We start from the raw sequence: 26,784 nt of genomic DNA on the forward strand, positions 1-26,784 counted from the left end.
ATGTAAATTCGTGGATGAGGGGTACCCACGAATTCCACGAAAATTGAGCCACCACAAATTCTAATGATTCCACAGTATTTATAATTGCATTCCAAACATTTGTTGTTTGACATCTTTAAATGATTTTTAATATCATCAACAATGATTACACGATTATTGTGATAGGCAATAGTGGTTTTCACCCCCTTATTAAAGACAACATATGCTTAGATAAAACTATTTTCTGAGACTGTAGAGCAGGATACCCCCTACCAACAGTACTTATGTCTATCAGGGGCATAAACAGTCTTTTAATTGCACCATAATAATTATGATAGTTAAGATGCAGGACAACCAGTTCTGAAAGTGTGAAATTATTCCAATGTTTCCAATAATATATTATTTTCAGTATTTCAATCATGCGTACATGTAGAAAACAAAATATGAACAAGAAAAGGGTGATAGTTATCCTTACAGTGTCTAGATGTTTGTTAATATGTTAGTGGGCAAAGCTTTAGGGTGTTCTACAGTTTTTTCTTCCTGCCACGAACATAACAAATACATGATGTCCAGTAAACTACACTTCTAGTGGAGTGCTGGGAACGAACAAGTTTGATTCATTATAAATGTAAATTCTTACATCCAAAAAGTTCATAATATGTTTAAAAACTCTAAGCCTTAGGAATGAAAATCACTTCACTGTAAGCATGAATTCGTTGTAAGTGTGTTCACTGTAACTGTGTTTGACTGTAAGCATGAATTCATTGTAAGTGTGTTCACTGTAACCATGTTTTACTGTAAGCATGAATTCATTGTAAGTGTGGTCACTGTAACCATGTTTTACTGTAAGCATGAATTCATTATAAGTGTGTTCGCTGTAAACATGTTTGACTGTAAGCATGAATTCATTATAAGTGTGTTCGCTGTAAACATGTTTTACTGTAAGCATGAATTCATTATAAGTGTGTTCGCTGTAAACATGTTTGACTGTAAGCATGAATTCATTATAAGTCTGTTCGCTGTAACCGTGTTTTACTGTAAGCATGAATTCATTGTAAGTGTGGTCGCTGTAACCATGTTTTACTGTAAGCATGAATTCATTGTAAGTGTGTTTGACTGTAAGCATGAATTCATTGTAAGTGTGGTCGCTGTAACCATGTTTTACTGTAAGCATGAATTCATTGTAAGTGTGTTTGCTGTAACTGTGTTTGACTATATCAGGATATGATGATCTACTAATAAATCACTAAGCTTTACAGTGTAAAATCATCAGTGGGAAAACGCTACATCCTCTCTCATTTGACGGTTACCTTTCATACATCCACGTGTCCTTGTGGTTGGGTGCGTACTTGTGGAGTTCTGGTCCATACTCCTGACTGACGGCAGTGAATCGCCGCCTTGAAATCTGGCTCCTTCCCTGTCAAGGTAAGAATACAGAAATGGATATTGTAGGTTTCATATATTGTATATATACTTAATGTGACAAAATCGCCATTGAGCATCAATTCAAAAGAGCATGGAATCACTAATATCTTTTCTCAATAAGATTCTTTCTACAAAATAAACATAAAGGAATAAAAGTGTGACATTTGCTCCTTTTGCAAAACAACACATCAAATTTTACTTGCATAAAAAAGAAGCTAGTACTGTACGATAAATCAGAATATTAATTTATAGAAGTATTCAAAGGTATTGCAGTTGTTACATCAAGAATCTTAAAGTGCACTAATTTTCTTGTTATGAACTATTTTTGAACTTGTGACCTAAAAATCTAAAAGTACCTTTATCTAACCACACTGCACTGTAAAAGACAGTTTTGTCATAAGAAATCTACATACTGAATATGAAAGTTCTATATCTTTCAGGTGATATCAAATTGGTAAGATTTTATTAAAAGTAGGTTAAACTTCCAGGTCAAGGTCACAAGGTCAAGCTTCATGAAATAATAAGGTCTTGCAATAAAGAATCTACATACAAAATATGAAAGCCCTTCCTTATATAGTTCAGGAAATAACGAATTGATCAGGATTTTTTTTTTAAAAGTCAAACTCTATAAAGATCAAACACCATTGTGTACAAAATCTTGCTATAAAGAATTTATATACAAAACATGAAAGTCCCACCTAAAATGGTTCTGAATACATTTAATAGGTTACGTTTTCTTAAAAGTAGGTCTAATTCAAAGTTCAAGATCAATGATCATGATATGAAATGAAAGGTCTTGTCAAAAGAGATATGAAAGATCTAACTTAAATAGTTAAGGACATATTGTATAAGTAAGATTTTTATTAAAATGCAGGTAATACTACCAGGTTAAGGTCACAAAAGCACACACCATTGCATCACATGAAAGGTCTCTCCATAAAAAAAATGCATTTACAAATAGTTCAAGAGATATTTTTAAAGATTTTCCCCATATAATGCAAGTACATGTATATGAAACACTTTGGTCCCCTGTTGCGGCCACACCCTAACCCCGGGGATCACGAATTGCACAAACTTTTATCTACTCTATGTTGGGAAGCTTTCATGTAAATTTAACTTTTTCTGGTCAAGTTTTTTTTTTTTTGGAGAAGACTTTTAAAGATTTTCCCTACATATTCGAATATAAAACTTTGATCCCCTATAGTTGCCCCACCCTACCCTTGAGGCCGTAAATTCAACAGACTTGAATTTGCACTATGTCAGGAAAATATCATGTAAATTTTATCTTTTCTGGCCCAGTGTTTTTGGGGGTTTTTTTTTAAAGAAGATTTTTTAAAGATTTTCCCTATATACTCGCATGTAAAACTTTGATTCCTTATTGTGGCCCCACCCTACCCCCGGGGGCATAAATTGAACAAATTTGAATCTGCACTATGTCAGGAAGGTTTCATGTAAATTTGAACTTTTCTGGCCCAGTGGTTCTTGAGAAGATTTTTAAATGAATGCACACTATTTTTGCATTTCGTAATTGTCTCCCCTTTCAAGAGGGCATGCCCCTTCATTTAAACAAACAGTATTGTACAAAGTTTCAAGTTTATTGGATAAGACATATTATAGGAGAAAAGTTCAAAAGCTATTTTACATCCTTCACCCCTCTTAAATCCACTATAACGTTTAGGAAAATTAATACATTGTAAATCAACATGTCCTGACACTATACACATCTACAAATGGCAATGAAGCACTGCACAAAGTTTTAAGTCTATCAGATAATTTTAAGTCATACAGAAGGAGAAGTGTCACAAGATTTTGTGACAGACGGATGGACGGATAGACTGACAGACCGACAGAAAGTACACAAACAATTTCTCCCCCTTGAAGAGGGGAGACATTTTTGGAGGCAACCTTGAATCAATGGCCACCTGTCTTAAGTGGCCACCTTCAATACTTCCCTAAGGTGGCCTCTTAAATCTTTTGACTGCACACATATATACATTTCACTTCCAAAATACTGTACCTTTAGATTGACATACATTTACCGTTAGATTGGCATACATTTACCTTTCAATTGACATACATTTACCTTTAGATTGACATCACTGTCAGAGTCCTCTGTTGTGTCGGTCACACTGGTTCCGTCGACGTCCGAACTCTCGCTATCGCTCTCGCTGGACCCAGTGGACGTCTGTGATGATGTGGAGTCCTTCCCTGAGATGTTAGGGTTTATTTCTTGGCTGGGATGATAGAAATGATATAGTTCCTCTTTGAAACACTAGCTAACTTCTATACATAAAACTTTCTTCACAAATTAAAAATTCACACATTCTTGCTTGTGCATGTAAGTAGTTTATGAACATTATCAAACATCCTTAATGATAATCAGAGAATATTTTCAAAGAACTTTTCACACCAATATTGAGAGATTTTGTTTCATGCAAGCAGATGGCAGGGCAATATTATACATGCACTATATAAAATACTAGAGTCGTATTGTAAATTTTACAAAATTAAAGTGTGAATCAGAGGGACAGTGTGTGTTAGTGGTAAGCAGGATGTGAGTGACCTTGTACATTGTGTCAAGGGCATCATTAAAGTTGTGATTCATATTCTGTTAGAAGAGATCTCAAAGAAAAGTCATACACAGATTGTAACACTTCACAACTATGGATATTAATATCTACTTCTATATTGTTATTTCGTCCACACAAAGAAATCAGTCTTCCTTTTCAGCCAAATCTTATTTTCCAGAATTTTCCTAACAAATATGAACGCACTATATTCCAAGAATTCCAATGTTGAATATGACTATATTACATGTATAGGTGTATGAAGATACACAAAATTTCAATTATTAATTACAATATGTTTTCTGTTTGAAGTTTATGTAATACTACCCAATAAGGTATATACATGTATCCATGAACAAATTATAAAAATTTCAATAAACAGTATACCGTATTTATCATACAAACTACAGAATGCAATGTCTATACTCCTCATAAAATAAATTACATAGAAGTCATAATGGTTATAATTGCAATTTATTAATTTGGTTTCCTTTGGTTTTTAGTTTCTAAAAAAAAAGCTAGATGTATCAGAGCAATACAAATGCCCCCGCCCAAGGACCATAACTCTGTCAAAAGTTATCTGACCGTACCAATGAAAGTATTTGACCTGCACATATCCATATCCCAAAGTTCAATTCAAAATGTCCACATACATGTATGACTCACTGAGATAATGAGCAGAAACTAAATTGTTTAAAATTTTCTAAATCCAAGGAACATAACTCTGCCAAAAAATTTTGCCCTGACCCGTTAAGCAACTTAACCTTCATAGTCTCATGGCATATCTATATCCTGAATTTCAATAAAAACAAGAGGTACTGTGAGCAATGTTCACTAAGAATACCCCCCGCTTACCCCAATCTCCCAAAGGGTGTTGGTAATAGGTATAAACTACCTCTTTTCTGAGTGTAAAAAACAAATGGCATGACAAACCTTGGGTATTCTCGTTTGTAGGGAGAAATGGATTATCTAGGAACACAGCATCTCCATGCAATGAAAAAACCCGTTAAAGAATTTAAATGGAAACCATATTGCTACTTCGATGTCCAGTGCACTTGACCTTTGACCTTTTGACCTCAAAATTGATAGGGAACATCTTCATCCCATGGGTAGTCCATATGTATGATATGGTGACTGTAGGTGGAAAGGATAACGCTTTAGAGCCCGGAAACTATATTGCTACTTCAATGTCCAGTGCGCTTGACCTTTGACCCCAAACTCGATAGGGAACATCTTCATCCTATGGGTAGTCCATATGTATGATATGGTGACTGTAGGTGGAAAGGATAATGCTTTAGAGCCCGGAAACCATATTGCTACTTAGATGTCCAGTGCGCTTGATCTTTGACCCCAAAATCGATAGGGAACATCTTCATCCCATGGGTAGTCCATATATATGATATGGTGACGGTAGGTGGAAAGGATAATGCTTTAGAGCCCGGAAACCATTGCGTCTACAGACGGACGGACAGACAGACATACGGACAACCCGATTCCAGTATACCCCCCCCCCCCCCCCCCCCAACTTGTTGCGGGGGATATAAAAATTGTGTATGTATGATTGAGATACTGAAAATTATATATTATTAGTTTAAAATTTTCTACATATGTAAGTGCAAAGGACACAACTCTGTCAAAAATTATTTAACCAGAATTAAAAACAAATTCAACCTGGATAATCTCATGATTTATCTATATACTAAATTTCAGTTAAATATGTGCATCCACAGCAGAGATAATGAATAACGGACAAGGTAATGCTTCCATTTCATGGCGGGGGCATAAAGACTGTTACTAAGCCATAAATATAGTAATGCGCAGTGTGGATTAGAACTATAAATTATTGTAGTTCCTTACAATGTGCAGTAAAGGGCAATAACCCCTACCTTTCGGACATGAAGAGCATAGTTCGACTACTAACACGATGATACATGACAGATCTATAAATATTTTATGAAAATCTTGTTTATGCAACAGTTACACCATGTGGATCTCATACTGTGGAAGAGAATATTAGCTTCTTTCAAATTTTCTACAAATAGTTCTCTGTGTTTGTGATGCATGCTTAAAATAATTTCAATGTTCTAGTATAAGAACTGTTAATTAATTAATAACAGTCCGGTGAAAATCATTCATAAACACAATCATAGTAAGTTTTTAAGTGATTAGGAAAAACTCAATAAACATGCGTTACCTATAAAATACATCATGGAATCATAAATCACGAAACATACGAGGGGCATTAGAAAAGTTCTGAATATTCCGAATCAAAAGTAAAAAAGCGCATCAACATATAACGTTTATGGTGCGATGTAAATGTCGGGGAAATGCACTGTAATTGTAATGTCACAAAAATATTTTCTGACAAATATGATGTTACACATGTATGTCATATTCAAGATATCTCGGTAGATTGACGTCAAAAATGAGTGAAAAAGAAAACAACTTTTCAAATGAGCAAAAAGTGTACTGAAAGTTTACAGAGACCAAGCACTCTCATAGGCATCCGAATTTAGGTGCACACATTGCTTTAAATCGGGGGAAAAGTCGTTTGAAGATGATCCTCAATCTGGTCAGCCATTGTCAGCATATAGGGGGAAAAGACATTGTTGCTGTTAAATCTGCAATTGCTGAAGATGCAAAAATACACCCTAGAAGACATTGCCGATATTACAAACATTACGTCAGCTTTGGAAAGTTAGAAGACATTGCCGACATTACAAACATTACGTCAGCTTTGGAAAGTTAGAAGACATTGCCGATATTACAAACATTACGTCAGCTTTGGAAAGTTTGCGTTTGGTGGGTCCCTCGATCATCTCATTACGGAAGAGCAAAAACACATCTGTGTAGAAATGACCAACCATTTACTTCGCAATTAAAAAGACTGCACATGGTCAACACTGATTAAGTGAAATTGTTATTGGTGGCAAAATTTGGGATTTACCACGTACAGGGTTTCAAGCCACTTTTGGTTTTAAAAAAATACAGGATTATAGGAATTGTTTTGCAGTTTATAGGGCAAATATAGGGATTTTTACAGCAGATTTATATAAATAAATAGGGGATTTATTAAAGAATTTGTATAAAAGTTTATTGTTTCTGCATAAATATCTATCAAGCATAGTACGTATCTTACTGGGGAAAAAATAATATCAAACATAAACAAAGATGAAATCCTTTCAGATGTGGACAGTTTTCCATCCAATAAAGTTCTCATACAATCATCATACATGTAGTTATTCTCTTCATAACAATCTAATTAAATATCAATCTGGCACCAGCTCCTGGATTTTTTGGGGTTTATTTTCTTTTTTTAATCATTTTTGAAAATAGGGCTGTCATTTTTTTTGGATATATAGGGCTTTATAGGGATTTTAATGACTTATAGGGAAAATATAGGAACCTTCAACTTTATGGGAAAATATAGGAATAAATAGGAACTTGACACCCTGAGGGTATTTTTTTTTTTTGCCCAACATTATATGCAATAACAAGGTTTGGATCAAAGAAACTGACCACAGGCTACAGATAGCATGCAGAGGTACATATGTAGGTCTGTTCGCAAAGTCATGTATGCGTTATTTTCGACACTAAAAGTCCGCTACCCAAAGTTCCGTTTTCAGAATATAAGAGTGTTACTGGACAGTTCTATACAGAAATTGAACAATATAAAATTGTCTGCCTAGCCACCGATACGGTATTAGAGGGACTAAGATTCTCCATGACAACACACCGGCACACAGTCTGGGAAAGTCGTCATGCTGTCGGAAGTGCCGTTTTCCTGTGTATGTATGGTACACCTAAAGAGGCATACAGGTCAACATTTTCCACATGGATAAAGACTCAGAGATTGTATTGACAAGTTAAGGGAGAGTATTTTGGAGGACTGATGTAAACATTTTTAAGGTAAAGACGTTACATTTTAATAGCGCAATGATATTTAGAACTTTTCAAATTCCTCTCATACATGTAAATGTATATCAAATAATCCCCAAAAAGAAAAGAAAAAGTGCCATATATAAATTCGTAAAAGAGTCTCTTACATTTACATAGTGATAGGGTATGTGAAAGACAGATGAGCAGACTGCAATAGCACCTTAATTCATGGTGTATATTTACACATTATCAAATGACTCTCGTACAAGGATTACACAGTCATGCTAAATATCAACGTCCTATTATTTCTAACACATGTTTACGAAGTTCTATGACATGACAAACAGACATACAAGGTAATGCTGTAACCTTCACACATGACACACAGATAATGTATTAAGTGCCCATTTTTGTGCGCCATTATAAAACACTGGTCACCTGTTGGTGTCCTTGGTTTCTGAAGGAACTCGCAAGGTGAAAGGACTGTCGTCTTTAGCAGCCTTAGGCTTGTAGTCTCTGCAAGAATTCATCAAAATCCAGTTAAATTCATGAATTATGGCAACTTACACAGAAAATCCAGAAATCATTAACTTGAGTAATTGAATTTAAAAGCTTTTTCTAATTTTTACATATTATATATTGCATATGAACCTTTTTTTATTTAGGTTTAAGTTTGGACAAACTTTATACATGTATCTACATCTATGCCATACAATGTACATATCAAACTTATCAAACATACATCTGTAAGACAGGGGTAGTCATACAATGTACATATCAAACTTATCAAACATACATCTGTAAGACAGGGGTAGTCATACAATGTACATATCAAACTTATCAAACATACATCTGTAAGACAGGGGTAGTCATACAATGTACATATCAAACTTATCAAACATACATCTGTAAGACAGGGGTAGTCATACAATGTACATATCAAACTTATCAAACATACATCTGTAAGACAGGGGTAGTCATACAATGTACATATCAAACTTATCAAACATACATCTGTAAGACAGGGGTAGTCATACAATGTACATATCAAACTTATCAAACATACATCTGTAAGACAGGGGTAGTCATACAATGTACATATCAAACTTATCAAACATACATCTGTAAGACAGGGGTAGTCATACAATGTACATATCAAACTTATCAAACATACATCTGTAAGACAGGGGTAGTCATACAATGTACATATCAAACTTATCAAACATACATCTGTAAGACAGGGGTAGTCATACAATGTACATATCAAACTTATCAAACATACATCTGTAAGACAGGGGTAGTCATACAATGTACATATCAAACTTATCAAACATACATCTGTAAGACAGGGGTAGTCATACAATGTACATATCAAACTTATCAAACATACATCTGTAAGACAGGGGTAGTCATACAATGTACATATCAAACTTATCAAACATACATCTGTAAGACAGGGGTAGTCATACAATGTACATATCAAACTTATCAAACATACATCTGTAAGACAGGGGTAGTCATACAATGTACACATCAAACTTATCAAACATACATCTGTAAGACAGGGGTAGTCATACAATGTACATATCAAACTTATCAAACATACATCTGTAAGACAGGGGTAGTCATACAATGTACATATCAAACTTATCAAACATACATCTGTAAGACAGGGGTAGTCATACAATGTACATATCAAACTTATCAAACATACATCTGTAAGACAGGGGTAGTCATACAATGTACATATCAAACTTATCAAACATACATCTGTAAGACAGGGGTAGTCATACAATGTACATATCAAACTTATCAAACATACATCTGTAAGACAGGGGTAGTCATACAATGTACATATCAAACTTATCAAACATACATCTGTAAGACAGGGGTAGTCATATTTTGTTTACTCTGTGTTTTCTGATAGACAAATGCTCACTAAAATCAATATTTCAACCATATTTGTCAATGAGTGAAAATTTTATGAAATAAGAAAGATGATCGAACTCCAATTTTACAACTTAAAAGTTTTATCGGGGACCATGGAAAGGTTGTTATATCACAGATAGTCCTTTGTAGTGAAAACTGTTAATCACAAATCAAATCTAGCATGAACAATCCATTTATAATTACAAGTTTTATTACACACATTCCTAACTCTATCCCATTAGAATCAGTAAATACAATAGTGTGAGGGGGTTATATACATATGACACTTCCTATGTATACTTTTAATGTCATTCTGAGCAAATTGATGGTAACTGATCTTGTGAAATAGTTCATTTCTGAGCTTGTGAGCGAGTTCATTTCTGAGTTCATGTCTTTTTTCTGATTAAACTGATGAAGTGCAATATGGATGAGTTTGTTTTTCTGATTAACCTGATGCAGTGTGAGGTTTTTTTTCTGATTAAACTGACGGAGCAAGACATGGAGTTCGGGAAGAGATCATGGATGAGTTTGTTTTATTAACCTGACAGAGTGAGACATGGAGTACAGGAAGAGATCGTGGATGAGTTTGTTTTATTAATCTGACAGAGTGAGACATGGAGTACGGGAAGAGATCGTGGATGAGTTTGTTTTATTAACCTGACAGAGTGTGACATGGAGTACGGGAAGAGATCGTGGATGAGTTTGTTTTATTAATCTGACAGAGTGTGACATGGAGTACGGGAAGAGATCGTGGATGAGTTTGTTTTATTAACCTGACAGAGTGTGACATGGAGTATGGGAAGAGATCGTGAATGAGTTTGTTTTATTAACCTGACAGAGTGTGACATGGAGTACGGGAAGAGATCGTGGATGAGTTTGTTTTATTAACCTGACAGAGTGTGACATGGAGTACGGGAAGAGATCGTGGATGAGTTTGTTTTATTAACCCGACAGAGTGCGACATGGAGTACGGGAAGAGATCATGGATGAGTTTGTTTTATTAACCTGACAGAGTGTGACATGGAGTATGGGAAGAGATCGTGAATGAGTTTGTTTTATTAACCTGACAGAGTGTGACATGGAGTACGGGAAGAGATCGTGGATGAGTTTGTTTTATTAACCTGACAGAGTGAGACATGGAGTACGGGAAGAGATCGTGAATGAGTTTGTTTTATTAACCTGACAGAGTGTGACATGGAGTACGGGAAGAGATCGTGGATGGAGGTAAATTCACTGGTCCTGTAGTAGTCTCGATAGTGATCCAAACACTCCTCGTTGGCTGCCATGGTAACAATGGTACATTCATTTGACTTCTGTTCTAAAATACATCATTACAATTGATATGAAGAGACCTTATATCATCCAAAGTCAAATATAATAGTTCACTGTCAATAAATACCTCACAATATACAGTCTCTGAAATGCTCTACTTTCCCATTCGTTTACCGTTCATACCTAGAGCATTCGATGTTAATTCTATGTGCAATGTGCATTAAGGTATCACACCGGTAATTGTCCAATCAAAATGAACTTAGTTAATTGTAGTTCCATATACTTAAAGAAATATTTTTTTCCTTGCGCGATTTTTCTCATTTCCTCTTCTTCTTTTCTCTTAATTTTTGTACCTCTGATTAGGAAATTTTGTGTAATTTGTAGAAATAACCAAGTGTATATACAAAGGAACTATTTGTTGTTGCTAGCTGAGGCTACTTCCTGAGGTGCACTCCGGCTGTTTACACACATGTGAAAAACACGTGGATTTGAGGGTAGTCTTGTTTGCAGGCAATTTTTTCTCGAAAATGCCGCGTAGGGTGGTGTTTTTCTGGTGTCGGCAGACGAGATAGGTAACCTAGAACGTTTCCGACTGCGTTATTCGGCATCAATTCTGTAAACTGATTTTTAATGATTTTTTTCCTCTATAGTAATATATAGTGAAAATAATTACCGATGTGATACCTTAAACGTGCATTCACTGTATACTTTACTTGTATTCTCCATGAGCTTTGTCTGTGATTTTGTACACATTGTGTTACGAAAATACATAAAAGTAGTATTAATTGATTAAAAACAGGCTCTGAAATAACATCAACTGATACCGTTCAACTGTAGGTACATGCATGTTACAATGAGTCAACAGGGGATACCCAGGTACCACATCACAACATGTGATGTGATCAGTTATGAATAACTGTCATGAAAGATGCTAAAGAACTTCTTGAATTACCCATTATTATAGCATTTTTTCTTATCATTATATGCTGTTTGATTTATTGTATGGTAACTATATTTTTCTTCATGCACAAAATATTCAACAGCATTAGAATGATTATCACATTTCTCATGACATCACATGCATCTTTATCTACTGGTTCTGAGAAGTGTTACGTAACAGGCTATATAGCTTTTAATGTAGTCTGGTGATATCGGCACTACAAAACTTATTCATTGCTTAAATATAAATACCTCTTTCTTACCTGATTATGAAGAAAGTAAATGCACAGAAACATCTAAGACATTGCAAACAAATTGTTCATTCTGCATTCACCGTTCACTCAATGTTCACCTCGCGCTCATGTTTACACTTTGTTCGTTTCCGCGTTTGCTCACCGTTCACCAATTTTCGCTATGTGTTCGTTTCTTATCGCTCAATGTTCAAAAGTGAAAGTAGAACGTTTCAGGAACTGTATGTATATAGGGCACCAGACAAAATGGAAAAACATGAATTTGAGTGTCAACATTTCTATAGGATTTACTGTCGATAAGGGGCATAACTCTTACCAGATTTTCAGTAATAAGTATTCATTTACTTCAATTTGATAATGAAAAAATTTAAGGAAGTACAATGGAAATAAACAATTTTCTTGTACTATGTAGAATAGTGCACCCCTGTTCGAAATTTGTGTATGAGATTGGTACAACCATTTTTTATTTTTTTTTGGAGAAGGGTTAAAAATATTGGAGAGGAAAACTGCCTTTTTTTAATATTCAAAAATAATTTTTGGAGCTATTCCTTTTTCTTGTAGTAGTATTACTTTTGTTTCAATTCATAATTCATTTGAAAATTACATAAACATTTCAGATTTAAAATCATTAGAAACGGCCCTCAAGTACATGCAAGGTTCTTGCATTGATGTCATCTCAATGTCTTAAAATTAACATATAATGGGCATTTTCTACAGTTGGGAAATTTTTGCTATTCCATCCATGAATGGTAGCGAATTTTATTCTGTGTTTCCAATTTCTGCAGTTGCATTATATCTATATGCATGCATAAATATATTTTGCAATTGTAATTTTTGCAAATTTGTCCCATCCACATTGAATTTCTGATTTAAATCAAAACTTCACTAGTTCTTCATAATTTTGATTGTCACGTAACAATCAAAACAAAAAAGAGCTAGATTAGTGAAGGTTTGATTTTAATCAGACAGTTCTATCTGCCAAATTCTGCAAAAAAATGGACAACAGCAGAAAATACCTGCTATACGGTATATCTTCTCACTAAATACTCAAATGTATTTCATTCATAAAGTATCTATTTATTGATAAAAGCCAAGATAATTGTGCATGAAAGTCCATCTGTCAGTTCTATTTTCATGACTTACAATTCAAAACACAATTTTTTTTTCTGGGGGTCTCGAATGGACAATTTTAAGTAGTTTCACAAATTTCCAGAAAGTGAGAGGCTAAAAAAACACACAAAAAATATTTACATAAAATACAAGTAGCAATGTAGTGTGTGAATTTAATGTTAAGTATTAAAGAGATAGATGTTATTCTATGGGGTTTACTAGTAGTGAAGCCTGTGCCTACCTTCTTCATAGGAAAGGGGTAAGGATCTGTACACCGGCACCTCCCACCACTGACTGGAACTGGAGAAGGAATGAGGATATTCAGGTAGCGTAATATCAGTATATATTGAACAAACAACAGGGTAATATGGAATGTCCCAATGCCTTTTTGAAAATATAAAATCACAATTCAGACTATCAGAGACTTATATTTAACATCATCTTTCTTGTTTCTAACAGCCAGAAAATTGATGACATAAAAGTTGTGATCTGGGGTTACCGATCATGAAATCACTCCATGCTAGTTGGTTTATAAAGGCAGTTTATGAGATACTGTGAAAAAAGCTTGGAAAATTATACAGTAGGGAATGATATAATTATTATGATTATTGCAATGAATAATGTAATGTAGCTTGGACAAGCTATTTCATAATCATTTTAAAAGACATTTCTGTTGGAATTCCTATGGGCATAAATTCTGTGTTCCTTTGTTAGCTGACCTGTTTTTATATTCTTATGAGGCAGAATTTATTCAAAAGCTTCTACATGAGAAGAAAAAATCTCTTGCTGTCACAGTGGCCATTAGACATTTAGATATATTGGTTACGTTTTATCTATCAACATTAATCATTTTCATTCATATGTCAAATAGAAATATCCCAGTGAACTCAAAATAAAAGACAACACAGTCCTCCACATCTGCTTCATATTTAGATATTTAATTGAACGTAGATGTTAACAGCAAACTAACAACTCAATTCTATGACAAACGGGATGATTTCAGCTTCTCCATCATCAACTTCACATATTCATGTAACAATATTCAATTATCACCTGCATATGGTGATTATATCTCTCAATTGATTCGAGACGCAAGAGCTTGTGCTGCGTATAATCAATTTCTAAAGTGAGGCAAACTACTGACAAACAAGTTGATGGTATAGGGGTTTCTACAGTCTTGTTTAAAGTCAGCATTTCACAAATTCTATGGTCGTTATATATATTCTGCTGTTTTTGTGAATAACTCCTACCTGTAATGTAAATACCCTAGTATTGTCCTGATGTTTTTGTGAATAACTCCTACCTGTAACGTAAATACTCCAGTATTGCTCTGACATCTTTATTGTGGAGGTAGAAGTCGGTAGGAAGCTCCCAGATGTTAGCCTTCCCTTCTGCTGGTGAGTATAGGCCCAGGAAAATGTTGGTAGCAATCTGCTTCTCTAGATCTATCATCAATAGAATATGACAATAAAATCAATAGACCTATCATTTATACAATAGATCTGTTATTTATACAATAGATCTCTCATTTATACAATAGATCTCTCATTTATACAATACATCCATCATTTATACAATACTTATGTTATTTATACAATAGATATGTTATGTATACAATACTTCTGTTATTTATACAATACATCCATCATTTATACAATACTTCTGTCATTTATACAATAGATATGTTATTTATACAATACTTCTGTTATTTATACAATACATCCATCATTTATACAATACTTCTGTTATTTATACAATAGATATGTTATTTATACAATACTTCTGTCATTTATACAATAGATCTGTCATTTATACAATAGATCTGTTATTTATACAATACTTCTGTCATTTATACAATACATCCATCATTTATACAATACTTCTGTTATTTATACAATAGATATGTTATTTATACAATACTTCTGTTATTTATACAATAGATATGTTATTTATACAATACTTCTGTTATTTATACAATAAGCATGTTAATCATACACCAATATATCATATTCTATCAGTTATACAATTATTTTATATCTTTAATCCGATGGAAAAATGAAAGCAACAGTTCTATAAATGACAGCAACTGTATCATAAATTGAAAGCTAGATCTTAATGTAATCATTTACCCCATGTTGTGGTGATCACCATTGTGTCCTTAAAATCTTACACAGCAGTACGTAATATAAATGCTGTTTATATGTCCGTGTCGTCAACACCAAAACAACAGAAAACAGTAAATTCTGATAGTGGGGTAGGAGGGGGGAATCTATTTAAGACTCCTCAAAGTATTTCATGATTTTCAACAGCACTTAACCTGTCGACATTCAATGCATTTTTTTCATATGAGAGAATAAAGACTCCTCTAATACATGAAACTCCATTGATGCACGGAATACTAATTCAAACAAATGTTTGTACATTAAACTTTACACAGGAGATACTCATGCAGTGTTCTTGAAATTTACCAGTCCGAAGGAATTGACAGGTTAAAATTTCCTGCGATCGGTAAAAGTTCACAGTACATTTCATTATTCTGACTGATAAAATCTTGAAATGTCTGTCGATACAACAGAACTATATTTCAATACCTCTGATACAGGTAGCCATGAATTACATAAATATTGATCAATGTACCTTTCTCATTAATTAATGGACACAAGGTTATCTCACAATTCATGTTCCATACAATGACATTTTCTAGACAGTGAAATGTTTGTAACTAACACAGTCCAACCCCTTTACTGGATATTGTGCACCATGAAAGTTTATATAAACATACACAAACTCTGAGATCAAAATTTTGATTTAATATTAAAATACACTAAAATTCAACCAATTTGAAGTTTTTTTCAGAAACATCCAGAAAAGATGAGATTCGCTGTAGCGGGTATTTGGATTAAACGTATCTCCCTCACCTGAGAAAGTATTGCTGTAGTATCGTGACAGAGTGTGCATGATGTCCTTGGAATGAGAGGTCCAGGGAGCAATCTTCCTGTACCCCTCGATTCTGTGCACCAGTTGGGATCCTCCATACTGCAGGGCAATCGTGTCACCATGGGCTTCATACAACTGCTCCAGCATTCTACAAAAAACAGGAACTGCAAAGTTAATAACTACACATGCTGAGTACATGAATACAAGTACATGTACTGGCTCAGCCGTAGACAATATACAAAACAATAAATCGCATGTAACAACATCTATCATTGTTATTATCTAATCAACACGGGAAGGACTTCCTAGTCTAACTTGTGTAACTATCTAAGCTGTAGCGTGTCTCTATCGTGCCAAACACACAGGGACTAAACAACAACAGTTCTACACAATAATGCTTTTAAACGTGCACTTTTAGAGAGTGAACCCTGACAGCCTAACATTTCACATTCCTCTCAAACTCATTCACAACACAACGACAGCAGTATACCTGTATCATATTAAACATACAAGTCATTTAGCACACAAACATAATCAATAATATTTAAGATTCAAGTGAAATCCAAAATATCTCGCAGAATCAAACCGATAGAAAAAAGTGAAATATACAGAGAATGTGTAGGATACCTTGTCCTGCTTTATTCTTAACGTATCAACCTTCAGATTAAAACAGAGGGGACCAAACAAAACACAAACAAAAAATCCCCAAACAAACAAAGTTTTGACAGTCCACTCTAATACCATCTTTAATGTTATAATGATCAAGAGTGGGCTATCAGCTCAGCACAGTGCACAAGACAAAACATAAACAAAACATAAACAACCAAACCATTTATCAATAATTAATATCCTACTCATCTACATCACTCATAAAGATATACCCTATTTAACAAAACAAAACAAAACAAACAGAAACAAACAACTATTTTTAGCATTTTATTAGATGACAGTGACACTCTACTCCAAAGTAAAAATTGAATCCTATCAATAGATTTAATATTAGTGAGTCTTTACACTAAGCAGACCAATCCCCAATGCTTTTTACTATTAATCCACTACATTATTTTGAAAAAAAAATGAAAGCATGCAGTGACACATATTGAGTCATAAATTTCAAATTGAATTCTAGCTCACTTTTAAGCAAACTTACAGATCTATAAAATCGTAATGAGATTTTCTACAACATAAAAATACATCTTTAGGTTAATTTTCACCACAAATTACAGGTAACAGTTGCATTTAGCCATTGGAATTCTGACAATTCTGAATTGTCAAAACACATTCACAACACAATTCAAATTTACAGGCTACAAACACTTTGTTTTACATACTAAAAAATAATTACATGAAGAAAATAGTCACAAGAATCAAAAATAAAATTAAAATCAAACATTCTTCCAGTACTGATTTTTACTTTATGACAACAGTGAATACCAAGTCTTTCTTGAAACAACATTTAAAATACCGATTCATACTTGAGGCAACATTTAAAATATTGATTCATACTTGCGGCAACATTTAAAATACTGATTCATACTTGAGGCAATTTTAATACACAGATTCTTACTTGAGGCAACATTTAAAATACAGATTCTTACTTGAGGCAATTCAAAATACTGATTTTTACTTGAGGCAATATTTAAAATACCGATTCTTACTTGAGCCAATATTTAAAATACTGATTCTTACTTGAGTCAATATCTAAAATACTGATTCTTACTTGAGGCAATATCTAAAATACTGATTCATACTTGAGGCAATACATGTATCTAAAATACTGATTCTTACTTGAGCCAATATCTAAAATACTGATTCATACTTGAGGCAATATCTAAAATACTGATTCTTACTTGAGGCAGTCTGTGTCAAACTCTAGGTCAGGACTGGAGACAACACCAAGAGTAAACAACTGCAAAAATGCAGGTAGATGTGGAATACACTACTTAAAAGTACAAATCTTAAGATATATCTTAAATTATTTACTTTTTTATGTCCACTGGTTACATTAAAGTATCCACTATTCAATAGTGGAGCTAATTACATATTTGATAACTGACATGCATGTATAATGGTAGATGTATTTAAGAGGATTGTAAAATTTGACACTGTTTAAAAATTGACATACATGTAAGAGTTAACATCAAATAGTTAGCATGCATTATTCAACTTGGCATAAATGTAAGAGAAATGTAATTAATAGTCAACTTAACTTGATATTTTAAAAAAATACAAAAATAATAGTTTTATCTATATCCCCTTGTGCTCCAGCTAGAAATTAAAACAAATCACCAGAATAAGCCAGGTGATCTACATTTTTCTGTACAGCTTTTAACAAACCTCTTTACTAGAAGGTTTCCCTCAAAGTTTGTTTTTTATTTTCTTTTATATGCCATCATTGTGTTGTTAACACTTCCCATTGTGCTCAATATCAAATTAATGAAGAAACATTTTAGATGTACAGGATCATTTCTTAAAATTTCCTTGGTTCACCATCTTCTATGGTGATGACCTCTAAAGTAATATCTCAGTTCATGTGATCTAAATGATGACCTCTAAAGTAATATCTCAGTTCATGTGATCTAAATGATGACCTCTAAAGTAATATCTCAGTTCATGTGATCTAAATGATGACCTCTAAAGTAATATCACAGTTCATGTGATCTAAATGATGACCTCTAAAGTAATATCTCAGTTCATGTGATCTAAATGATGACCTCTAAAGTAATATCTCAGTTCATGTGATCTAAATGATGACCTCTAAAGTAATATCTCAGTTCATGTGATCTAAATGATGACCTCTAAAGTAATATCACAGTTCATGTGATCTAAATGATGACCTCTAAAGTAATATCTCAGTTCATGTGATCTAAATGATGACCTCTAAAGTAATATCTCAGTTCATGTGATCTAAATGTTCTTTGAAGAGTACATTTATTTTTTTCGGAGGTGGGGGAGATAGGGGGTTATCATGCATTAAATACTTTGAGAGTATACAATCTTACAGAAAAAATTCTCAAGCTGTGTCAAACAGATCGATCTTTCAAAAAATAAAACATACTTTTAAATTTACATACAGGGATCCCTCAATATATTGCCAACTCTGGTTCAAGATCAATTGAGCAATAAAGCGAGGGTGGCAATATAACAAATTCACCATTACGGACAATTCACTGAGAAGTCAAAAGAAATTCAATCCCGTAAATTTATTTAGATAATCTTGAGTTTAATTCTGCAATTATATGTAATTAACCTGAATATGAAGTCCAGACTGTCACACTTCACCGCACTGCTTTCAAAGTACAGGTGTGATTATGGATGGGTGTAAGGTAATTGGCAATATTATCAAAGGTAAACTCTATAAAATTTGACCATTTGTTGTGAAAATCAGTAGCATATGACATTATGTGGGGTTGGCATTATAACGGGGGTGTTAACATGGGGAGAAATCTGCTCTTCAGGATTTTCTGCCAATAAGCAGGGATGGCATTATAACGAGGAAAGGGGGGGGGGGGGTATATCGAGGGAGCACTGTACATCTAAGCAACAGTAACAATCAATGTCACCTGAGATACACCACAGTAATCAATCATACCTGATATCCCAGCGCACACCTAGTCATACCTGATATCCCAGCACACACCTAGTACACACCTGATATCCCAGCACACACCTAGTCATACCTGATATCCCAACACACACCTAGTCATACCTGATATCCCAGCACACACCTAGTCATACCTGATATCCCAGCACACACCTCCCTATAGCAAACTGAGCCGTGTTGGTTCTGTCCAGACAGTCAACACAGTTAGTACGAATCACACCGGACTGTCGACACCCCCAGGAAGTCTTCTGACCTTGGAATCCTCGGTACCTACAACATATGTCTAGCTCCAATCTCTGGGATTTTGACATGTATGTTGAACTCCTATTTATTTTCATGGTATTTCCATTTACTTACTCAGGTGCTTCCCAAAATTCCTTAATGACTGGTCTTGGCTTGTGAACAAAGAACCCCGTTTGTCTGACACATTTCTTGGCAATCTGGGACAACCGCACCAACACGTTCTTGGTTTTACTGTAGAAAGATGTAGTCCCTATTAAGTTTATGCGGGACTATTTTCTTACAAAAATATAAAAAGTATTCAGTTCCTCATTGTTTAATATTCAATACAAAATACTGTGGAATCATTGGAATTCGTGGTGGCTCAATTTTTGTGGAATTCATGGGTACCCCTCACCCACGAATTTACATCCTCAACGAATAAAGAAAACTAGTATACAAGAATCTTACAAATATATAAATCCACGAAAGTATGTCCCCACGAAGCTGTAAAAATTCAGAAATCCACGAAAATTGGCCCCCACGAATTTAAATGATTCTACAGTAAGAGAACATAATTTACTTTTAAACTTATAATACAGTGATTGTCTGTTGACAATTATACCATATACATGTATACATACCAGCATTAGCAAAGTATATGAAGAGCATTATGAAATCAATAGGACAAGTTACCTCCCTTTTAATATATACAATACGACGTATTAAAGCTCTCACCTTTTACTGATGTGGGCCATATCAAACCCCATATAGCGAATCCAGTGCTCTGGCGGCAGAAACTGATTCAGATATGAAATGGTAGATTTGTATTCTCCTGTCAAAATACTCTCGTGGCGTCTCCTCTCTCTTCTCTAAAACACAAAAATACACATTTGTATTTCTTGACATTGTGAAGAGGTAACTGAATCAGATATCCTCAGACTAATTTTTGTTTCACTACCATATTAAAAAAAATTAATCCAAAAAATTAATCGAATTTCTAGCTAAGCTCAAACAAACAAAAAATTACTGATGATTATGGTAAACCTTGTGCTTCAAAATTCAAAACACAGTTTCTGAAATGATTCATAATTTAAATACACAACATTCAAAACACAGAAATGATTCATCATTTAAATACACCACTGTGAGTCACCTTGACTAAGTTTAAAATGATGATGGGCGAGCCATATCTTTTTAACATCTGGTTAAAATGGAGACCCGCTGCTCCAGCGTAGGGATCGCTTTGGTCCACTGAAATACACATACAAAACACATGTTAATCACTCAGCACCACCCAAAAATACTGAGAGAGACCCAGCATTCCAAAAAACTATAATAATGGTGTCCACTAAAGACTTTTTCATTCAAATACATCCTTTTTTACTGCGTGTAACTAAAATGACGTCCGTATAATTACGAATGAATTCAGTAAGTAAGGTTTGTAGTGATGTTAGAGCCTACACATGATTGGAGGTTTGGGGACCATCTTTGTGACATCCTGTGACCAGTACAGAGGAATCGATCCCCTGATCTGTACGAACGATGTCACACTCGTCTTCTCCAGAAAGGTCACTGAGCTGTCAATCACAATCTGCTCAGTTTCCACTTCATTGGCGACGTAACCCTGACAATGGGAGATTTATACAGATCATAAAACCAAACCATCCAGGTGAAAGTTTGAAAATTTGCTCTATTTAAATCAGAATAGCCATCAAAGTGCAATGTGGCAGTAAAATGTCACAGGTGTATACCGAGGAGAGTGAAAGATGGACATCACAATCCTTAATAGGTGTGCCTTAATTCACAAACAATATCATTGTAATAATTGTTAATGGTATAAAATAATTCTCAGCTTTTTAACAAGTTTCTACCACTGTGCAAGTGAAGAAAGAAAATCTGTTTAGTGATAATACTGTATAGCCATTTTTTTCCCACGGGTCTAAAATTTGGCGATTTGTTGGCTGAAAGGTATGCTAATAATTTTAGCAGAATAAATCTTGGCGGACAGCGAAGAATTGTCTCTTTTGCAAATACTGAAATCGCAATTGGGTGCATATTTGGCGAGTGGAATTTTGGCGAAAATCTATCTAACCGCTAATATAAGCCAAATTTATCACCCCAAGGAAAAAAACGCTATACGGTACTTTGTTTTCAATGACAATGGAGAAAACGTATCTTTATCCTCGTACCAAAAATGTATACAACAAAGACAGAAGTAAAAGATTAACTTACATCACAGTTAGCTCCTCGTTTCAAAAATCTAGTTCCTGCAAATTTATTAGATCGTCTAGCAATCAGTGTCAGGTATAGGGATTTTCCATAGACACTTATATCTGTCAAACCAGTCAAGGAGCATAAACCAATGTTCAAAGGAAGAAATTTTCTCCGGGATATAATATTTTGTAGATGTACAGGGGTGGTTGGGCAGGGGGGAGTGTTTGCCTTACATGTACATCTTCTATTAACATTATCCATTTTTTTCTGTATTGTTTTTCTGAAGGATACTCTTTTGATCCACAAATCCGTGGATTAGAAACAAGAGCCAGTCCGGATGTACAACCTCTCTATACTTCTGTAGGAGATAGGAATTCCAGACGTACTTCTCGGTTGGTTTTGTCCTCACTCCGTACACTGTCGTTGATGGTGCTAATGAAACATGCATACAAGTACACATTTAAATGGCTGGATGCTTAATCAACAGATAACCAGAACTCTGAAATCAGTGTACATTCTCTCATTTAATACTTAGAATTCAAAACAATTTCAATTTTGTCACAAACTCTAGTCTTTTGATATATTTTCGTTATAATTTCTTTAAAAAATGAACTTAATTAAAGTGATTTTCTTTATTCTGTTATCCATTAATGTGTTTGAGATTTTATTAATTGTGTACACTTCATTATAAACAATAACATACCGTAGATCACTTATTTCATGATCTTCGCATGTATATAAAATTAATGATGTGTTTATTCACGAGACCACACTATCGTGAATCATTTAATTTAATTGCTTACATCTTCCATGTGTAAGACGCAAATAAAATATGATTGACAGCAAGTGCCTTATCCTTGAACATTTAGACAGGTAGTGTCTCATTTCAGAACAGAGAGGTAGAGTGTGACAGATTATTGAATAAATTATGAAAAATGATATACAGCCATATAAATCGCGATACACCCTCAGTATATAATGAAATATCATGTCATGCTTTAGCTGTATTGTTACACTCTTATTACAACAAAGAAACATTTTACCAAACATTCACTAAATATCTTCTTTCTTTCTTTTTTTTTTTACCAATGATTGGACTAAGTTGAAACTGTGCATATTAAAAGTTTACTACAGAGGTATAAAATATATCATGATAGACATGAAGATTCATATGAAAGCCTTGAGATTTGAAATACATTGTTTTCAAACTACAATTCAAATGTGACAAAACAATGATTAACTTCACTGATGAGTGCCCCAATGATATTTTGTATTAAATCTAATAAGCAACACATTTTATTCTCAACCCTTTTGTATAAATTTGAAAACTTGACAAACACCAATTTTGATAGAATGATGATTACTTTTTTTGTTTCATAAACACTGAGTGATTTAAAAAACCGTTTATGACATTACATCATATTATTACCAACACTTATTCTTCTAAAAGATTTGAAAGAAGTCATTTTAGAAAGTTACCCAAAATTCTATACTCTTCCACAAAATGAAAGCCATTTCATAGAGTCACACCATACCACATGCAGTCCTTCGAGACACATATGGCAATAGTATTGGCATAAGGTACAGTTACTAATGATAGTAATACAGGTATAAAGTACTAATGATAGTGGTATATCTCCATATATATGAAGTACTTATGACAGTGTTTCATTATTAAGTACTTATGACAGCTAGTACATATATAGGACTCCAAAGTGCGATGGTCACGCCAAAGTGCGATAGTCTGCGCGAAACCCCAATGGTGTGACACGCCAAAGTGCGATGGTCCACACTCATGCGTCAAAGTGCAATGGTCTGATACGCCAAAGGGCGATGGTGTGACACGTCAAAACCATTGGTTTGTAAACCACAAACAGACTGAACCAACCGTGTGTTGTTTCACCAAAATATCAGTGCAAAATCCATGCACAGAAATAAGAACCTATTATATTACCAGTAGCTGTCGTGTTATTAAACACAACATTTTCCAACGCAAAATCGTATATAATGTTTTGTATTATAACATACAGTACCCCCAGGAATTTAATATGTGTACGTCAAAGTAATAAATTAAATGATCATGAATTAAAGAATGTTTAGGTGAATGTACTTTGCTGTTCTCACTATCCGCAACAGTGTAAACCTTGCCGTTACTGTCGTCCATGTTGCATTTCATTGGTTTCATTTTGAAAGGCGTCAAGAATGACGCCACAATGACGTAACATCACAAACGTTGCTGAACCCAGCACCATCGGACTTTGGCGTGCCCATCGCACTTTGGCGTCCGTAACGTTAATAAACCATCGCACTTTGGCACAGACCAACGCACTTTGGCGTGACCATCGCACTTTAGAGTCTTACACATATACGTGAATTACTTATGACATTGGTAAGATTGATTAATTGTATCTTGTTTAACGTCCCTCTCAAGAATATTTCACTCATATGAAGACGTCAACATTGCTGGTGAAGGGCAGCAAAATTTTGGCCTATGCTCAGCGCTAATGGCCTTTGAGCAGGGCGGTATCTTTATCGTGCCACACCTGCTGTAACACGGGACCTCGGTTTTTGCGGTCTCATCTGAAGGACAGAGGTATGAGTACTTTTACTTACACGGTCCGTGTTGTGGTACTTCTGGAGAGAGTGTGGGGGTCATGTTGTACTGCAAACGGTGAGTCAGGTCATAACTGTAGCTGGAAATATAATCTGTTTTTGTTAGAATCAAAATTCTCCCCAGCTCCCAGAATTCAGAGTGCTACAAATTACAACTCCTGTCCTTTATGTACTGCATGGTATGGAGGAGAAAGCATGAGCAGGAATATAGACATTATAATCTGCACTCTGTGTACTGAGGAAAAACGTGGAGAAAAGATTTAACATCCATGTGACCAATGTCATGATTGTTGTATATGATACAAAAGTAATGATTGTTATGCCGAAGTACCAGTAGAAAAGTGAACATATACCCTTGTACATGACAAAAGTTATGAAATACTCCTCTTTGATCCACTGTACATTGTAAGGAAATATTAGATCCCTGGGTCAGAGAAATGTGAACATCATTAAATGATTATGAAGTGTTGTGCAAAATTTCAAGGCCATCCAATATCCATATAGCAGAAGTGTTCACAAGCTAATTAACACTCTCCACCCCTCTTAGATCCACTATAACTTTAAGGAAATAATTGAAGTATTCTACAAAGTTTCAAGTCTATCGGATAAGCCGTATAGATGTGTTCATAAACTATTCCCAAGAAAACAAACTATTGTTTGCTATAGAAATTAAGAGCTGACAGACAAAGTGATTACTACAGGAATCCATACTCATAAATTCTATGAAATCTTCTCAAGTAATCTAATTGTACTGCCTGCCAAAGAAAGTGCATTTACCTTACATGAATCAACATTGAAAAATCCTAAGGCCCATAACTCTGTACAGACAAAGCCCAAAACAGGGCTCTTTCTCTGCCTGGTCCAAGTATCATGCAATGAAACTAACTTACTGCATGCCAAAAAAGTGCTGATGAACGGACAAATGGAGAGAGTGAGCGATTACTACAGGGCACCTGTCACATGTCGGGGTCCTAATAACACATGTGCAATAAATATTATATTGTACTATTATATATAACTGTAATAACACATATCATTTCCTATTATATATTATATACTTATAACAGCACACGCATGCAACACATGTAACTATCATTATGACATTGTACATTTTGAAATAAAATAATGATACATAAAGAATTACATACCTGAAGTAAAAATTGTCTGACATATCCACACTTTGAAACATCTTCACATACCTGAAAACAAAAACATGAAATTGAGAAAGAAAAATAAAGGGGTCAGAATGCCCAGAGAAATGGATTACACAGACCTGTGTCAGATTAGACAGACTCTTCGCTGTATTACAGAATTCTCACGACTTACTTGCTTTCCTCGTGATGCGCCTGTCGTACTTACTTGCTTTCCTCGTGATGCGCCTGCCGTACTTACTTGCTTTCCTCGTGATGCGCCTGCCGTACTTACTTGCTTTCCTTGTGATGCGCCTGCCGTACTTACTTGCTTTCCTCGTAATGCGCCTGCCGTACTTACTTGCTTTCCTCGTGATGCGCCTGTCGTACTTACTTGCTTTCCTCGTGATGCGCCTGCCATACATACTTGCTTTCCTCGTGATGCGCCTGTCATACTTACTTGCTTTCCTCGTGATGCGCCTGCCGTACTTACTTGCTTTCCTCGTGATGCGCCTGTCGTACTTACTTGCTTTCCTCGTGATGCGCCTGTCGTACTTACTTGCTTTCCTCGTGATGCGCCTGCTGTACATACTTGCTTTCCTCGTGATGCACCTGCCGTACTTACTTGCTTTCCTCGTGATGCGCCTGTCGTACTTACTTGCTTTCCTCGTGATGCGCCTGCTGTACATACTTGCTTTCCTCGTGATGCGCCT

At 34.8% G+C, this 26,784-nt stretch overlaps 1 protein-coding gene across 5 annotated transcripts in view; it reads right to left on the minus strand.

The window, feature by feature from the left end:
* LOC125673082 (polyphosphoinositide phosphatase-like) overlaps nucleotides 1-26,784 on the minus strand; it is a 38,028-nt gene that overhangs the window by 4,839 nt on the left and 6,405 nt on the right. Inside the window, exons 1-20 of one of the 5 annotated variants that reach the window (XM_056159843.1) lie at nucleotides 26,268-26,316; nucleotides 26,090-26,140; nucleotides 24,942-25,021; nucleotides 22,620-22,760; nucleotides 22,347-22,447; nucleotides 21,576-21,738; nucleotides 21,268-21,365; nucleotides 20,850-20,983; nucleotides 20,250-20,366; nucleotides 20,027-20,162; nucleotides 18,139-18,197; nucleotides 17,439-17,465; nucleotides 16,270-16,436; nucleotides 14,655-14,796; nucleotides 13,593-13,651; nucleotides 10,959-11,097; nucleotides 8,289-8,366; nucleotides 5,858-5,911; nucleotides 3,488-3,638; nucleotides 1,290-1,396 (exon numbers count right to left, since the gene is read on the minus strand). In XM_056159843.1, the coding sequence (XP_056015818.1) occupies nucleotides 1,290-1,396; nucleotides 3,488-3,638; nucleotides 5,858-5,911; nucleotides 8,289-8,366; nucleotides 10,959-11,097; nucleotides 13,593-13,651; nucleotides 14,655-14,796; nucleotides 16,270-16,436; nucleotides 17,439-17,465; nucleotides 18,139-18,197; nucleotides 20,027-20,162; nucleotides 20,250-20,366; nucleotides 20,850-20,983; nucleotides 21,268-21,365; nucleotides 21,576-21,738; nucleotides 22,347-22,447; nucleotides 22,620-22,760; nucleotides 24,942-25,021; nucleotides 26,090-26,130 (1,994 nt within the window). In that variant the 5' untranslated portion in view covers nucleotides 26,131-26,140; nucleotides 26,268-26,316. Of the gene's footprint in view, nucleotides 1-1,289; nucleotides 1,397-3,487; nucleotides 3,639-5,857; nucleotides 5,912-8,288; nucleotides 8,367-10,958; nucleotides 11,098-13,592; nucleotides 13,652-14,654; nucleotides 14,797-16,269; nucleotides 16,437-17,438; nucleotides 17,466-18,138; nucleotides 18,198-20,026; nucleotides 20,163-20,249; nucleotides 20,367-20,849; nucleotides 20,984-21,267; nucleotides 21,366-21,575; nucleotides 21,739-22,346; nucleotides 22,448-22,619; nucleotides 22,761-24,941; nucleotides 25,022-26,089; nucleotides 26,141-26,267; nucleotides 26,317-26,784 lie in introns of those variants that run through there. The other 4 variants (XM_056159838.1, XM_056159840.1, XM_056159841.1 and 1 more) reach the window with 4 other exon arrangements.

Source organism: Ostrea edulis, chromosome 3 (assembly GCF_947568905.1).
Source record: "Ostrea edulis chromosome 3, xbOstEdul1.1, whole genome shotgun sequence".
NCBI classification, from domain to species: Eukaryota; Metazoa; Mollusca; class Bivalvia; order Ostreida; family Ostreidae; genus Ostrea; species Ostrea edulis.